Source organism: Scyliorhinus torazame, chromosome 31 (genome assembly GCF_047496885.1).
Source record: "Scyliorhinus torazame isolate Kashiwa2021f chromosome 31, sScyTor2.1, whole genome shotgun sequence".
Taxonomy (NCBI): domain Eukaryota; kingdom Metazoa; phylum Chordata; class Chondrichthyes; order Carcharhiniformes; family Scyliorhinidae; genus Scyliorhinus; species Scyliorhinus torazame.
This window is the reverse complement of record NC_092737.1, coordinates 6,135,790-6,151,689: the sequence shown is the minus strand read 5'-3', so window position 1 is coordinate 6,151,689 and position 15,900 is coordinate 6,135,790. Positions and strand designations below refer to the sequence as shown.

Sequence of the window (15,900 nt, the reverse complement as noted above, 5' to 3'; positions counted from 1 at the left end):
GATCCCATCCTCCACCTTCTCCCCAACACACCTCGCCCACACACACAATCCCTCACTCTCCATCCTAAAGCCCATGCACTCCGCCTCCCATTACCCTGTGTCTGATGTGAAGAGGGGATTGGAGGGGGTTTGAATGACCCCCATCGTTGAACAGGCCCCTGACGCTCCCGGGGCAGGACCTACTTCCCAGGAAGGACGACTGGAGAAGTGTCGCCTTGCGGAGTACTGCGCCGTGCAGGTGTATTGACCTTGGTGATTTCTGTTTCTCCCTTAGCTTGCCCAGCATCAACACCAGCTCACAGATGAAACGCAAAAGGAAGCTGGAAAACCCGAGGGTGGAGGAATGTGATGTTTGGTTGGACACCAGGCAGCTGAAGAGGAAGAAAATGGAGGTTGGTGTTCTTGGGATTGGTGTCACCTTAATCAAAGAACGTCCAGGACGCAAGTCGCGTAAAATTCCAAAACGCAAGACATTCACCCGTCGCACCTCCGAGCTTGCAGACGTACGTGGCTCCCAGTGCAGCAAACCCTGAATTTTAAAATTAACGTTCTCGTTTTAAACAGTCCCCAGTCCCCGTGTCTTCCCCCCCCCCCCCCCCCCTTTCTCCTTTTAAGACCTTAAAGTCCAGGGGCGAAATTCTCCGACCCGCCCCGCCACATTTCTGCTCCGACCAGCCGGCGGGAGTCTCCATAACACCGGACGGTCAATGGGGTTTCCCATTGTGGGGCAGCCCCACGCCTTCGGGAAACCCCCGGGCGCCGGCAAAACGGAGACTCCCGCCGGCGGAGAATGACGCTCGAGATCTTTGACCAGACTTTTGGTCATCTCTCCAGCTCTAGAGGCGGCACGGTGGTTAGCACTGCTGCCTCACGGCGTCGAGGACCCGGGTTCGATTCCGGCCCCGGGTCACCGCCCCTGTGGAGTTTGCACATTCTCTCCGCGTCTGCATGAGTCTCACCCCCCACAACCCAAAGATGTGCAGGGCAGGTGGATTGGCCACGCTAAATTGCCCCTTAATTTTTAAAAAGTAAATAAAATCTGCCAGCTCTCGTCTTGGGGCTGTATTTGTGTCTGATAATCACTCCTGTGAAGGTCCTTGGGGCATTTTGCTATTTCAGAGGTGCTATATAAATGCAGGTTGCCGCCACTCAGTGGGGTGCCTGTTATGTGCCACCATTCTTTCATTTACTGAGGTACCTGTTTCCTTCAGTTATTATTAGACTGAGGATGCATTTAGGACAGTGGTTGGCACTGTTGCTTCACAGCGCCAGGGTCCCAGGTTCGATTCTCCGCTGGGTCACTGTCTGTGCGGAGTCTTCGCGCTCACCCTGTGTCTGCGTTGGTTTCCTCCGGGTGCTCCGGTTTCCTCCCACTGTCCAAAGACGTGCAGGTTGGGTGAATTGGCCGCGCTAAAATTGCCCCTTCGTGTCCAAAAGTTTAGATCGGATTCCGGGGATAGCACTTGTTAGATTGAGGAAGGTTTCCTCCGGGTGCTCCGGTTTCCTCCCACTGTCCAAAGACGTGCAGGTTGGGTGAATTGGCCGCGCTAAAATTGCCCCTTCGTGTCCAAAAGTTTAGATCGGATTCCGGGGATAGCACTTGTTAGATTGAGGAAGTACTTGCCCAAAGCCCTTTAGGAAAGAGGACCTGTTTGGGGATTATCAAACACTAGGGACTAAATTAAAGAACAGGTCCTCCAGGGTTATAATCTCTGGATTACTACCCGAGCCACGTGCCAATTGGCATAGGGTTGAGAAAATTAGGGAAGTTAACACGTGGCTAAAGGAGTGGTGCGGGAAAGAGGGATTCCATTTCATGGGGCATTGGCATCAGTACTGGGGCAGGAGGGACCTGTACCGTTGGGACGGTCTTCACCTGAACCATTCTGGGACCAGTGTTCTAGCGAATAGGATAAATAGGTTGGTCGCAAGGACTTTAAACTAGCAAGTTGGGGGGAAGGGAAGGGTAAAGCTATGGACAGTATAATGGTTAATGGAGAGCAAGGCAGCAGGTTACGTGACAGGTTATTATGTAGAGATATGGGTTCAAAGACCAGGAAAATTAGGAGAAGGGGTAAGAGGAAAAATAATTTGCGAAAAGTTACTGATCAAGGTGTTAGGATTCATAACAAAGACATAAAAAACAGCATAAGTGTACTTTACCTGAATGCTCGTAGGATACGAGGTGAATGAGTTGATGGCGCAAATCATCGTGAATGACTATGATTTAGTGGCCATTACTGAAACATGGTTAAAAGATGGTCACGACTGGGAGTTAAATATCCAAGGGTATCAGACTATACGAAAGGATAGAAGGGACGGTAAGGGCGGTGGTGTAGCTTTGTTGTTTAAAGATGGCATCCGGGCAATAGTAAGGGATGATATTGGTGCTATGGAGGACAAGGTTGAATCAATTTGGGTGGAAATCAGGAATAGTAAGGCGAAAAGGTCACTGATAGGAGTAGTCTATAGGCCACCAAATAGTAACAGGATGGTAGGGCAGGCAATAAGCAAAGAAATAACGGATGCATGTAGAAATGGTACAGCGGTTATCATGGGAGATTTTAATCTGCATGTCGATTGGTTTAACCAGGTTGGTAAAGGCAGCCTTGAGGAGGAGTTTATAGAATGTGTCCGGGATAATTTCCTGGAACAGTATGTAATGGAACCTACGAGGGAACAAGCGGTCCTAGATCTGGTCCTGTGTAATGAGGCAGGATTGATTAATGATCTCATAGTTCGGGATCCTCTTGGAAGGAGCGACCACAATATGGTGGAATTTAAAATACAGTTGGAGGATGACAAGGTAAAATCAAACACTAGTGTTTTGTGCTTAAACAAAGGCGATTACAATGGGATGAGAGAAGAACTAGCTAAGGTAGACTGGGAGCAAAGACTTCATGGTGAAGCAGTTGAGGAACAGTGGAGAACCTTCCGAGCGATCTTTCACAGTGTTCAGAAAAGGTTCATACCGACAAAAAAGAAAGACGGTAGAAAGGGGAAAAATCGACCGTGGATATCTAAGGAGGTGAGGGAGAGTATCAAATTGAAGGAAAAAACATACAAAGTGGCAAAAATTAGTGGGAGACTAGAGGACTGGGAAATCTTTAGGGGACAACAGAAAGCTACTAAAAAAGCCATAAAGAAGAGTAAGGTAGACTATGAAAGTAAACTTGCTCAGAACATAAAAGCAGATAGTAAAAGCTTCTACAAATATATAAGACAAAAAAGAGTGGCTAAGGTAAATATTGGTCCTTTGGAAGATGAGAAGGGAGATTTAATAATAGGAGACGGGAAATGGCTGAGGAGCTGAACAGGTTTTTTGGGTCAGTCTTCACAGTGGAAGACACAAATAACATGCCAGTGACTGATGGAAATAAAGATATGATAGGTGAGGACCTTGAGATGATTGTAATCACTAAGGAGGCAGTATTGGGCAAGCTAATGGGGCTAAAGGTAGACAAGTCTCCTGGCCCTGATGGGATGCATCCCAGAGTGTTAAAAGAGATGGCTAGGGAAATTGTAAACGCACTAGTGATAATTTATCAAAATTCACTAGACTCTGGGATGGTCCCAGAGGATTGGAAAGTAGCAAACGTGACAACCCCTGTTTAAAAAAGGAGGTCGGCAGAAAGCGGGTAATTATAGGCCGGTAAGCTTAACTTCGGTTGTAGGGAAAATGCTGGAATCTATCATTAAGGAGGAAATAGCGGGGCACCTGGAGGGAAATTGTCCCATTGGGCAGATGCAGCATGGGTTCACAAAGGGTAGGTCGTGTCTGACTAATTTGGTAGAATTTTTTGAGGACGTTACCAGTGCAGTAGATAACGGGGAGCCAATGGATGTGGTATATCTGATTTCCAGAAAGCTTTTGACAAGGTGCCACACAAAAGGTTGCTACATAAGATAAAGATGCATGGCATTAAGGGTAAAGTGGTAGCATGGGTCGAGGATTGGTTAACTAACAGAAAGCAGAGAGTGGGGATAAATGGGTGTTTCTCTGGTTGGCAACCTGTAACTAGTGGGGTCCCTCAAGGATCAGTGTTGGGCCCGCAGTTGTTCACAATTTACATAGATGATTTGGAGTCGGGGACCAAGTGCAATGTGTCAAAGTTTGCAGACGACACTAAGATGAGTGGTAAAGCAAAAAGGGCAGAGGATACCGGAAGGCTGCAGAAGGATTTGGATAGGTTAGGTGAATGGGCTAGGGTCTGGCAGATGGAATTCAATGTTGCCAAGTGTGAGGCTATCCATTTTGGGAGGAATAACAGCAGAATGGATTATTATTTAAACGGTAAGATGTTAAAACATGCTGCTGTGCAGAGGGACCTGGGTGTGCTGGTGCACGAGGCGCAAAAAGTTGGTGTGCAGGTGCAACAGGTGATTAAGAAGGCTAATCGAGTTTTGTCTTTCATTGCTAGAGGGATGGAGTTCAAGACTAGGGAGGTTATGCTGCAATTGTATAGGGTGTTGGTGAGGCCGCATCTGGAGTATTGTGTTCAGTTTTGGTCTCCTTACCTGAGAAAGGACATATTGGCACTGGAGGGAGTGCAGAGGAGATTCACTAGGTTAATTCCAGAGCTGAAGGTTGGATTACGAGGAGAGGTTGAGTAGACTGGGACTGTACTCGTTGGAATTTAGAAGGATGCAGGGGGATCTTATTGAAACATATAAAATTATGAAGGGAATAGATAGGATAGATATGGGCAGGTTGTTTCCACTGGCGGGTGAAAGCAGAACTAGGGGGCATAGCCTTAAAATAAGGGGAGGTAGATTTAGGACCAAGTTTAGGAGGAACGCCTTCACCCAAAGGGTTGTGAATCTATGGAATTCCTTGCCCAGTGAAGCAGTAGAGGCTCCTTCATTCAATGTTTTTAAGATAAAGATAGATAGTTTTTTGAAGAATAAAGGGATTAAGGGTTATGGTGTTCGGGCCGGAGAGTGGAGCTGAGTCCACAAAGATCAGCCATGATCTCACTGAATGGCGGAGCAGGCTCGAGGGGCCAGATGGCCGACTCCTGCTCCTAGTTCTTATGTTCTTTATAAAAATATTTGTGGCCTCACGTTCCATCTGAAGGTGAAACCTTCAGATCCCGTCAGCTCTCTGCACGAACGATTTCTCCTCGCCTTCCCCACCTCGGACCTTTCACCAAGGTTTTGAACGTATGGTTATTGCCAAAGGGAGTGATTTTTCTCCTGTCTACTCTCGGAGTCTCTCATTATCTTGGGAACCTCTGCTCCGAGGGGAACGGTTCCGATTTTCCCAACCGCTCCTCATCACTGAAGTCCCTCATATCTGGATAAAACCCCATGGTAATGTTTCTAAGGCCTTTACGTCTTTCTTGAAGTGTGGGCGGAATCTTACGGCTTTGCTGCTGTTGACGGGTTTCCCTGTTGTTCTGACCCTCTGCCGTCGGGGAACCCACGGCGCGGGGGGGGGTGGGGGGGGGTTGCCTTGGCAGGACCAGAAAATCCCGCCGGTTCTACGGCTGGAGAATTCCAGCCGCAGTGCCTAGAATTGACCACAATAGACCGGCCGAGGCCTAACTGTTAAGGAATGGGTTAAGAGACATTCCAATTACATGCAAAATTGATGTCAAGTATCCAATAATTGACGCTGATATGTAAAGGGGCTGCAGGTGGCCCTTGTGGTGCGGTGATAGAGTTTGATACAGCGTGTGTTCAAGGAAAATAAAGGCGTCTTGGTAAAGCAGCAGAACTCTTGGCTCTTCACTACAACCAGAAGCTAACACTGACCAGTGATGTCAATTAAAACGTTGGAGTACATTCCAATTCTGCCGTTCCTTCCAGTTCGTGCCGGCGATAGGTTATTCCTAACTTTTCAAAAATATTGTTTTCAGCCCCGTTCCGTTTCGAAGCTGCTGAGCCTCCTGTCCAGAAGGCACTGCAACGTTGAAGTGGCTGTGAATTTCACACAGACGAGAGCTCCTCCGCGGTGCGTCAGGCAGACAACCGTCTCTTCCTTCTTCCTCCCCACGCCCAAAGGTACCGTCACCTTCCTCCGCTCCAAGTCGCGCGCGTGCGCGCGCAGCCGTGGGATAACGCACCGACCTGTGAATCCTTGCTCTGCGCGTCAGTGGTGAGAGGGGAGGGATTGCTGGTCAAGCATGTAATGGAAGTAAATTGGAGCCTCCTGTCACAGCTCCAGGCTACGGCAGGCCACGGCGACTGCCACCCCTTGGGTGGCTGGTCGGCTCAGCCACCAGACGGCCATAAGACATCGGAGCAGAATTAGGCCACTCGGCCCATCGAGTCTGCTCCGCCATTCAATCATGGCTGATATTTTCTCATCTCCATTCTCCTGCCTTCTCCCCATAACCCCTGATCCCCTTATTAATCCAGAACCTATCTATCTCTGTCTTAAAGACACTCAGTGATTCGGCCTCCACAGTCTCCTGCGGCAAAGAGTTCCACAGATTCGCCACCCTCTGGCTGGAGAAATTCCTCCTCATCCCTGTTTTAAAGGATCGTCCCTTTAGTCTGAGATTGTGTCCTCTACTTCTAGTTTTTCCTACAAGTGGAAACATTCTCTCCATGTACACTCTATCCAGGCCGGTGTGGAACAGATTGCTGCCAACAGCACGGGGTTCAATCCCTGTTCTGGCAAGGGTGAATTTGGCACCTGCCTACACGTGGTAGAGATCATGATGTTGTGCGACAGATGTTCCTTAGGGCAGAAAACTCAAGAAGCCCCTCTGAGACCATTTTTACGGCCCCAGACCAGAGGGCTCTGGGTCTGTGCTCGTTTGAGTTTAGAAGGATGATGGGGGATTTTATTGAAACTTACAGGATACTGCGAGGCCTGGATAGAGTGGACGTGGAGAGAATGTTTCCACTTGTAGGAAAAACTGGAACCAGAGGACACCATCTCAGACTAAAGGGACGATCCTTTAAAACAGAGATGAGGAGGAATTTCTCCAGCCAGAGGGTGGGGAATCTGTGGAACACTTTGCCGCAGAAGGCTGTGGAGGCCAAATCACTGAGTGTCTTTAAGACAGAGATAGATAGGTTCTTGATTAACAAGGGGATTCCGAGGTTATGGGGAGAAGGCAGGAGAATGGGGATGAGAAAAATATCAGCCATGATTGAATGGCGGAGCAGACTCGATGGGCCGAGTGGCCTAATTCTGCTCCTATGCCTTATGGTCTTAAAAGCGGCAGGAGTGGACCATTCGGCCCATCAATCCTGCTCCGCCATTCAATACTATCTTGGCTGACCTTGGGCCTTGACTCCACTTTCCCACTCGCTCCCCATATCCCTTAATTTCCCAAAAATCTACCTATCCCAGTCTTAACTGTATTCAACAATGGAGCACCCACAACCCTCTGGGATGAGAATTCCAAGGATTCACTACCCGTTGAGTGAAGAAATTCCAAACCCTCCACCCCTGTGTTTTAGATTCCTCGCCCATCGGAAACAATCTCTCTGTGTCCACCCTATAGAACCCCCTTCAGAATTTTGTATGTTTCAGTGGGATTGTCCCTCATTCAATGGGATTGCCCCTCATTCTTCCAGACTCCAGAGAATCCCAAATTTACCCACGCAGACACGGGGAGAATGTGCAAACTCCACACGGACAAGAGACCCAGAGCCGGGATCGAACCCGGGACCTCGGCGCCGTGCAGCAGCAGTGCTAACCACTGCGCCGCCGTGCTGCCCTTACTGTGAACAGTTTTGGTCCCCTTATCTAAGGAAAGATGTACTGACATCGGAGGCAGTCTGGCGCGGCACGGGGACGCAGTGGTTAGCACTGCTGCCTCACGGCGCCGAGGTCCCGGGTTCGATCCCGGCCCCGGGTCACTCTCCGTGTGGAGTTTGCACATTCTCCCCCGTGTCTGCGTGGGTCTCGCCCCCACAACCCAAAGATGTGCAGGGTAGGTGGATTGGCCAGGCTAAATTGGCCCTGAATTGGAGAAAAAGAATTGGGTACTCTAAATTTAAAAAAAAAAGACATTGGAGGCGGTCCAGAGGAGGTTCACTCGGTTGATCCCAGGTAGGGAGGGAAATGAGGAGAGGTTGAGTGGGTCGGGCCTGAACTCACTGGAGTTTAGGGAGAACGATACATCGGATTGTCAGGGGGTTTGACAGGGTCGATGCTGAGAGGACATTTCCCCTTGTGGGAGAGTCTGGGAGCAGAGGGCAGAATCTCAGAGTGAGGGGTCACCATTTCAGACAGAGATGAGGAGGAATTTCTTCTCTCAGAGGGGAGTGAATCTGTGGAATTCCTTCCTGCGGAGAGCTGTAGAGGCTGGGTCGTTAAGGCTGAGAGAGAGAGACAGGTTTTTAATCAGGGAGGGAATCAAGGGTCATGGGGATAAGGCGGGGAAGTGGAGTTGGGGATCGTCATATCAGACCAGACGTGATCTCATTGAATGGCGAAGCAGACTCGATGGGCCGAATGGCTCCTACCTCTTACGGGTGAGGCCGAGTTATCACGTTCATAGTTTCTAAGAGCAAAGGGCTTTTTTTCCCCCTCCCCCTCTCCATCTCCGATACTTTGAAATGTGACGTCTGAAGTGTGAAGCATTCGTCTGAAACTAATTTATGTGCATGTGTCAGTGTGCGCTCTCTTCACGATTATTAAGCACTGAGGAACTGCCTGACAGAAAACGTTCTCATTTCCAAAGGGGCTTGATGGGGTAGATGTGCAGGGAGCGATTCCACTTGGAGAGGAATCCAAAACTAGGGGCCTCAAATAGAAGATAAGCATCAATATACTGGGTTCCCGTTGTAACGTGGTCCACAGGGTTCATACCTCGACCATGTTGCGGTGAGACTGTATTATCTCAGATCTGTATGGTTTGCTCGTGCCTAGCACTCACCCCTCCTCTCTACAGCTTCCACTCCTCGTTGCTCCAAGGTAAATTAGTAAAACAGGTGCTCAGCTAAATCAGCCAAACGATTAAAGGATTGCTTTCATTTTCTGTTTCGCAGTGAGCGGCTGTGTGCATAGTCAAGGGGTGGGGCTTGTGGGTAGAATGTGGGATTCACTCTCACAGGGAGTGGGGAGAATGTGGGACTCGCTCCCAGGGGGAGTGGGGAGAATGTGGGACTCGCTCCCACGGGGAGTGGGGAGAATGTGGGACTCGCTCCCACAGGGATTGGGGGGAGAATGTGGGACTCGCTCCCACGGGGAGTGGGGAGAATGTGGGACTCGCTCCCACGGGGAGTGGGGAGAATGTAGGACTCGCTCCCACGGGGAGTGGGGAGAATGTGGGACTTGCTCCCACGGGGAGTGGGGAGAATGTGGGACTCGCTCCCACAGGGAGTGGGGAGAATGTGGGACTCGCTCCCATGGGGAGTAGGGAGAATGTGGGACTCGCTCCCACGGGGAGTGGGGAGAATGTAGGACTCGCTCCCACGGGGAGTGGGGGGAATGTGGGACTCGCTCCCACAGGGAGTGGGGAGAATGTGGGACTCGCTCCCATGGGGAGTGGGGGAGAATGTGGGACTCGCTCCCGTGGGGAGAATGTGGGACTCGCTCCCACAGGGGGGTGGGGAGAATGTGGGACTCGATCCCACGGGGAGTGGGGAGAATGTGGGACTCGCTCCCACGGGCAGTGGGGAGAATGTGGGACTCGCTCCCACGGGGAGTGATCGAGGTGAATAGTGTCAAGACAATGGAGGAGGAAGCTGGGTAAACAGATGAGGGAGAGAGGAATGGATGGAGATGCTGATAGGTTGAGACGGAGGGGGGGGTGGGGTTGGTGTGGAGCAGGGACACCAGCACGGAGCCGATGGGTCAAGTGGCCTGTTTCTGTGCAGCTCTGTAAGTATATGCTGATTAGGCGGTGAAGAGTAATAATTAAAATAACAATGAAAACCCCAGTTTTTCTTTCCCATTTATTCTCCGCAGGTAAAACAGAGAAATTGCCAAATACGTCAACCCTGGGTGTCGCCTCACCAGATTCTGGCCCAAGCACCACCATCGGTAGGGAACCGCCTGCAAGCCAGGCTGAGCTGGTCACTGACGGTGATTTCCGCAGAGTCAGTGGCTGTCCCGCTCTGGGCAGTGAGGGCAAAGCGCCCAGTGGCGTCCCGAGCCTGCCACCTGCCGACTTCACCCAGCTGCATTTCACTCCAGATTCACAAGCGAGCCGAGCCACCTCGCACAGGAAGGCGGCCAGGCCGCCGGCAGGGGACTGCACGTCGGGCGGGGGCAACGGGGCTGCGGAGGGGCAGCACGATGACCGGCCTCCGCGGGCGCAGCCTTCCGGAGCATCCGTCCCTGGCCCTCTCCCCTCCACCTCCCAACGAACCGTGAACCGGGAAAGGGGGCGGTCGAGACGCCAGGAGGCGCCACATTCGCCCAAGAAGCTAAACCCGGCCCGGGGCGAGGACTGCCTTCCCGAGAACAAGGAAAATGTCTTTGGGCAGCGGACAAACCTGAATCCTGCGCCTTCGAAAAGACCCCTGGGGTCTCGGGGAACCAACCTGCCCCTGCACTGTCGGAATGGTCCCCGCGGCACTGAATCTCCGCCTTCTAAACGACCAAACGCACCGCGCAGCGACCAGAACACGCTGTCCCTTTTATTCAGCCAGGATTCACAGGGGAACCGGGTTATCTCCCACCGATACCCGGACAGCCGGTTTGGGGCGGGCGTCCCCGGTGGCCGGAACCTTCCATCGGAACACTGCATTGATGCCCTCAGCGGTGTTCCTGAGTCGGACCTCGCGGTAGCGTCCGAACGCCAGGCCGATGTCTGTCCGCCCGAACGTTTACTGTTCACACAAGATTCCGACGGCAATGTGGTGATCCGGCACCTTTGACGATCAGTCGAACCCACTCTCGCCGTTGTTCCGCTCTTACTGCTTTCCCACGCCTGCGCCCTGGGCACATTTAAAGACAAAAGGAATAAAGATTTTTCTAACCAAACCAAACGAAAGTCTGCTTCTTGCGTGAATTGCGCTGAAAATTCAACAAAACAGCAACCTGGGTGGCTTGCTACCCGCCCGCCCCTTTCACAGGTGCTCCAGTTTTAAACTGGGGGTTCTAACGCGACCAGTAACCAGGTTCCGGGGTGCAGCAACGCAGGGACCCCTGCTTAACTCCACTTCCCTCCCTCTCGAGAGGGAGTCGGGCTGGTGCTCCCGGTGTCGGTACTGAGGGAGTGCTGTACAGTCGGGGAACACCTTCTTCCTAGTCAGTTGTTAAGCCGAGGCCCCTTTGGGGTGAGGGGGTCTCCCCCAGCCCCTGCGTCCCGATCAATATCTACCCCTCCACCAATGTCAATGTTAAAGGCTACCTGGAGTCTGCACCGACCCAGTGAATGAGTACCCTCCCCAAGCTCCACATCCCCGCCTTTATCCACATAATCCCACCTAATCTACACATTTCTGGACACTAAGGGGCACTTTAGCACGGCCAGTCCACCTCACCTGCACATCTTTGGACTGTGGGAGGAAACCGGAGGAAACCCACGCAGACACGGGGAGGACGTGCAGACTCCGCACAGACAGTGCCCCAAGCCGGGAATCGAACCCGGGACCCTGGAGCTGTGAAGCAACAGTGCTAACCACGTTAGGATCTGGAATGCGCTGCCTGAGAGTGTGGCGGAGGCAGGTCCCGTTGAGGTTTTCAAAACAGAATCAGATCATTATCCGAAACGGTAATATTTGCAGGGTTAAAGGGAAGAGGTGGTGTATGTCTACCTCACAGCCGACGCCGTCTGTGATCTTAAAGTGGTTGTGCTCGGCTCCGATGCCAGGGGACGTCTCGGGGAGGCACAGGTGTGCGGTGAACTACCGCCTGAGCGTACCCCCTTGATCGGGTGGCATTTCAAATCGGACCCCAGGCCCCGAACCCTCTGTCGGGAGCTGGAGACCCCACGGCCTGATCTGTCTCGCGGAAATGCCCTTTAGTGCGGCGCGGAGGGGCTTCCCGTAGGTGGGAGGCAGCTGCACACCCGTCCTCTCCTTGTTCTCACCCCCTGTCTGGGCACACCTGTCTGTTGCCGCCCGGTGGCGGACGTTTCCAGTGGCGGGCTCTCGGCCATCGGGGACCCAGGACGAAGGAGGGTGCACCCAGCAGTCCCACGCAATCGTAGAATGTGCCGGCCCACGGACTCCCAAGACGCCTGCGTTTTCAGCGGTGGTGTGGAGTCCGTGGACCACACGTATGTAAGTTGTCACAGACTGCTCGCACAGTTGTCATTGACCCCCCCCCCCCCCCCCCCCCCCGCCCCTCAATCACAGCCTAGTTTGAACGTTGCAAGTTTCCTTTGAGATTTTTTATCTATTTTAATTTTAATGCAGTACCCCTTTAAAGGGCCGCCCTTTGATTTGTTCCTCAGTTTGTTCATTTGTTCTGCTTGGTTTAATCAAAAGAGAATTGGGCGAATTGCAGAGGCACGAAAGACTGTATCCACTGTCTGATCACAATCAATCCTCTTCGCCTCTTCCCCCCCCCCCCCCAAGCTGGCATAATCCCCTGGCGACGGTGAACAGACTCTGCCCAGTGTGACGGGGAGGGTGGTGGTCCATGAAACAAGGTGTTGAATTTCCGATATTATGACACCTTGGCTACTGCCAGTCCCACAAGCCCCAGAGTCACAACACAAGTGAATTGACCAATAATTCTTTCAAACAATTCCCGCAATCTTTGGCCCTTGGCTGTCCAGCGATTGCAGTCACCAAGTTTGTAAGTTGAAACACAATTATTGTTTATTTATAACAGGAATAAAGATGAAACATGCAGCGATTACAGATGGATGACAGCAAGCTAACCTACTACCAGTGTGGCGGGGTAGTGAATGTGCAGTGAATGGTCGAACCCTCAAGAGTATTGACAGTTAGAGAGATCTAGGAGTACAGGTCCACAAGACACTGAAAGGGGCAACACAGGTGGAGAAGGTCGTCAAGAAGGCATACGGCATGCTTGCCTTCATTGGCCAGGGCGTTGAGTATAAGAATTGGCAAGTCATGTTGCAGCTGTATAGAACCTTAGTTAGGCCACACTTGGAGTATAGTGTTCAATTCTGGTCGCCACACTACCAGAAGGATGTGGAGGCTTGAGAGAGGGTGCAGAAGAGATTTACCAGAATGTTGCCTGGTATGGAGGACATTAGCTCTGAGGAAAGAACAAAGAAAATTACAGCACAGGAACAGGCCCTTCGGCCCTCCCAGCCTGCGCCGATCCAGATCCTTTATCTAAACCTGTCTCCTATTTTCCAAGGATCTACTTCCCGCTGTTCCCCGCCCGTTCATATATCTGTCTGGATGCATTTTAAATGATGCTATCGTGCCCGCCTCTACCACCTCCCCTGGCAAAGCTTTCCAGGCACCCACCGCCCTCTGCGTAAAAAACTTTCCACACACATCTCCCTTAAACTTTCCCCCTCTCACCTTGAAATCAAGAGGTTGAATAAACTTGGTTTGTTCTCACCGGAACGACGGAGGTTGAGGGGCGACCTGATAGAGGTCTACAAAACTATGAGGGGCAGGGACAGAGTGGATAGTCAGAGGCTTTTCCCCAGGGTAGAGGGGTCAATTACTAGGGGGCATAGGTTTAAGGTGCGAGGGGCAAGGTTTAGAGGAGATGTACGAGGCAAGTTTTTTTACACAGAGGGTAGTGGGTGCCTGGAACTCGCTGCTGGAGGAGGTGGTGGAAGCAGGGACGATAGTGACGTTTAAGGGGCATCTTGACAAATACATGAATAGGATGGGAATAGAGGGTTACGGACCCCGGAAGTGTAGAAGATTTTAGTTTAGACGGGCAGCATGGTCGGCACAGGCTTGGAGGGCCGAAGGGCCTGTTCTTGTGCTGTACTTTTCTTTGTTTTTTGTACCCCCTTTAACTGTACCACCCTCTACCCACACACACAAGGCAGACAAACACAAAGGGGTGGAAAGGGGTAAAATAACAAGGATTAGGGTCAAAAGATCAGAGTCCTTGCTTCAGATGATGGGTTCTTCAGTGCACCTTCACAGTATGAGTGTGGTTTAACGTCCCCGACCTCTGATCATCTTTGCAGTTCAGTACGTCTTACAGCTTTACCAGGAAAGGCCTCTGTAGCATGGTGGTTAGTACAATTGCTTCACAGCTCCAAGGTTCCAGTTTGATTCCCGGCTTGGTTCACTGCGGAGTCTGCACGTCCTCCCCGTGTGTGCGTGGGTTTCGTCCGGGTGCTCCGGTTTCCTCCCACAGTCAAAAGATGTGCAGGTTACATGGATTGGTCATGCTAAAATTGCTCTTAGTGTCCAAAATTGGCCTTAGTGTTGGGTCGGGTTACTGGGTTATGGGGATAGGGTGGAGGTGTGGGCTTGGGTAGGGTGCTCTTTCAAAGAGCCGGTGCAGACTCGATGGGCCGAATGGCCTCCTTCTGCACTGTAAATTCTATGGCTTCACAACAGCCTGTGTTGCAGAGTGAATGGATCAGGTTCTGGATCCCGCTTCACATCAACCTTTTCTGCAGGGAGAGAGAGAGTTTTCAGATTCTCACACCGGCTTTCGGGTAAGAATTAACGGGGTATTTCTGGTGTGTGCTGGTTAGATTGCTCCACCCAGCCTGCAGAATGGAAAGAGAAACGGACTTCAGCCCTGTGACAACGAGAAGCATGTCAGCGGGACCAACGCCAGTCCCCACTGGCCACCGGGCAGGGCACAGTCATTTGGGCCAATTCGTTGGCCACCAAGCAGGTCAATCAAAGTGAGTCATCACCGATACCTTCCGGGATTCTTCCTGCTTGATTTAAAGATACAGGCCGTCGCTTTGATTGGGTTACAGATACAGCCTGCATTAAAGTCACAACTCCATTGCCCGTCCACAGATCAAAGTGGTAAAATCAAAAATAAAAGAAAGGGGAAATGAGGGAAAAATTGTGAAAGGACCCTTCCACCTGGCACTAACATCCCTCCCACTCAGCAACACCGGGAGAGTCGGGCATTTCAGATCTCTTGGGGAGAAATGGCCGGGTTGTCGGAGAACCTCGATGTCGGAGTGAATCACCGTGCAAGTCCCTGTGAGTGACAAAATCGAAAGCAAGTCACAGCGAGAAGCCAAGGCAATACATCATAGCGGCGTGAGCAATCTATGTCCTGCTGTGAAAATGCTAATTTAAGATGAAAATAAATCGACCCCTAATTCATTGAGCTGCGGCGAGGAGGCAAGGAAAAACCGTTGAATGGTCTGTATGACCCACATTGTTCTGGGTCCTTAGCTGCAGGATTTACTAGTCTGACAAAGGCAACAGGATTTTCAGGTTGTGCCTGAAAAGGTCTTTCTCTTCTTTCCTGAAAGGAAATCCCTGCACACGAGTACAGCAAACATCCCTGTGTTTGCTAACTTTATTTACAAGTGGCATTTGACCTGTAATGGGCATTTTGTAATTGGAGATAGAGAAGGTGTAAGTTCGTACTTAAAGGGGTTTCCGTTTATGTTCAGGGTTTCTCATCCAGTTTTTAATATAAATTGGGGTCTGGCTCTGTACCATCACAGAGCCAAATACTGTACGCAATAAATCAAATGTGGCCTCACTATTGTCCTGTACAACTGAAGCATAATCACCCTACTTTGGAATCAATTCCCCTCATATTCTATTAGGAATCTAATTACTTGCTGTACCTGTTTACTGGCATTTTATAGTTCACGCGCCTGGCCACCCTCGTCCCTCTGCACCTCAGGGCTCTGTAGTCTCTTGCCTGGCGCGTTCCCGGTTACCAGAGAGGCCGTTGCCCACGAATCTCTGAGGTCTCCGCCCTCATGCAAACCTGACCCCCTCGCGTGTCCAATCGGTCCTTGAAAGTTACTATCGAATCTGCTTCCACCGCCCTTTGAGGCGGCGCCTTCCCGATCGACAATCGCGATGTTAAAATAAACCACGCACACCGTTCTTTAGCGAAAACGTCCAATCGGAAATTCAGGAGAAGCACCTTTACGC

The 15,900-nt window shown here is 51.2% G+C and overlaps 1 protein-coding gene across 1 annotated transcript; it reads left to right on the top strand.

Annotated features, from left to right (window-relative positions):
* The first annotated feature begins 245 nt into the window (after positions 1-245).
* LOC140404630 (aurora kinase A- and ninein-interacting protein) lies at positions 246-10,907 on the top strand. Its single transcript, XM_072493237.1, has 3 exons — positions 246-392; positions 5,862-6,006; positions 9,878-10,907. Exons 1-3 carry the CDS (start codon positions 303-305, stop codon positions 10,789-10,791), a joined length of 1,149 nt encoding a protein of 382 aa, XP_072349338.1. The 5' UTR covers positions 246-302; the 3' UTR covers positions 10,792-10,907.
* Positions 10,908-15,900: the final 4,993 nt, after the last annotated feature.

Excerpts from the sequence above, each read along its gene's own strand:
- LOC140404630 (XM_072493237.1), top strand. The coding sequence starts at position 303 with ATGAAACGCAAAAGGAAGCTGGAAAACCCGAGGGTGGAGGAATGTGAT. Across the intron at positions 393-5,861 it reads TGAAGAGGAAGAAAATGGAG|CCCCGTTCCGTTTCGAAGCT; the intron begins GTTGGTGTTCTT and ends TATTGTTTTCAG. Across the intron at positions 6,007-9,877 it reads CTTCCTCCCCACGCCCAAAG|GTAAAACAGAGAAATTGCCA; the intron begins GTACCGTCACCT and ends TATTCTCCGCAG.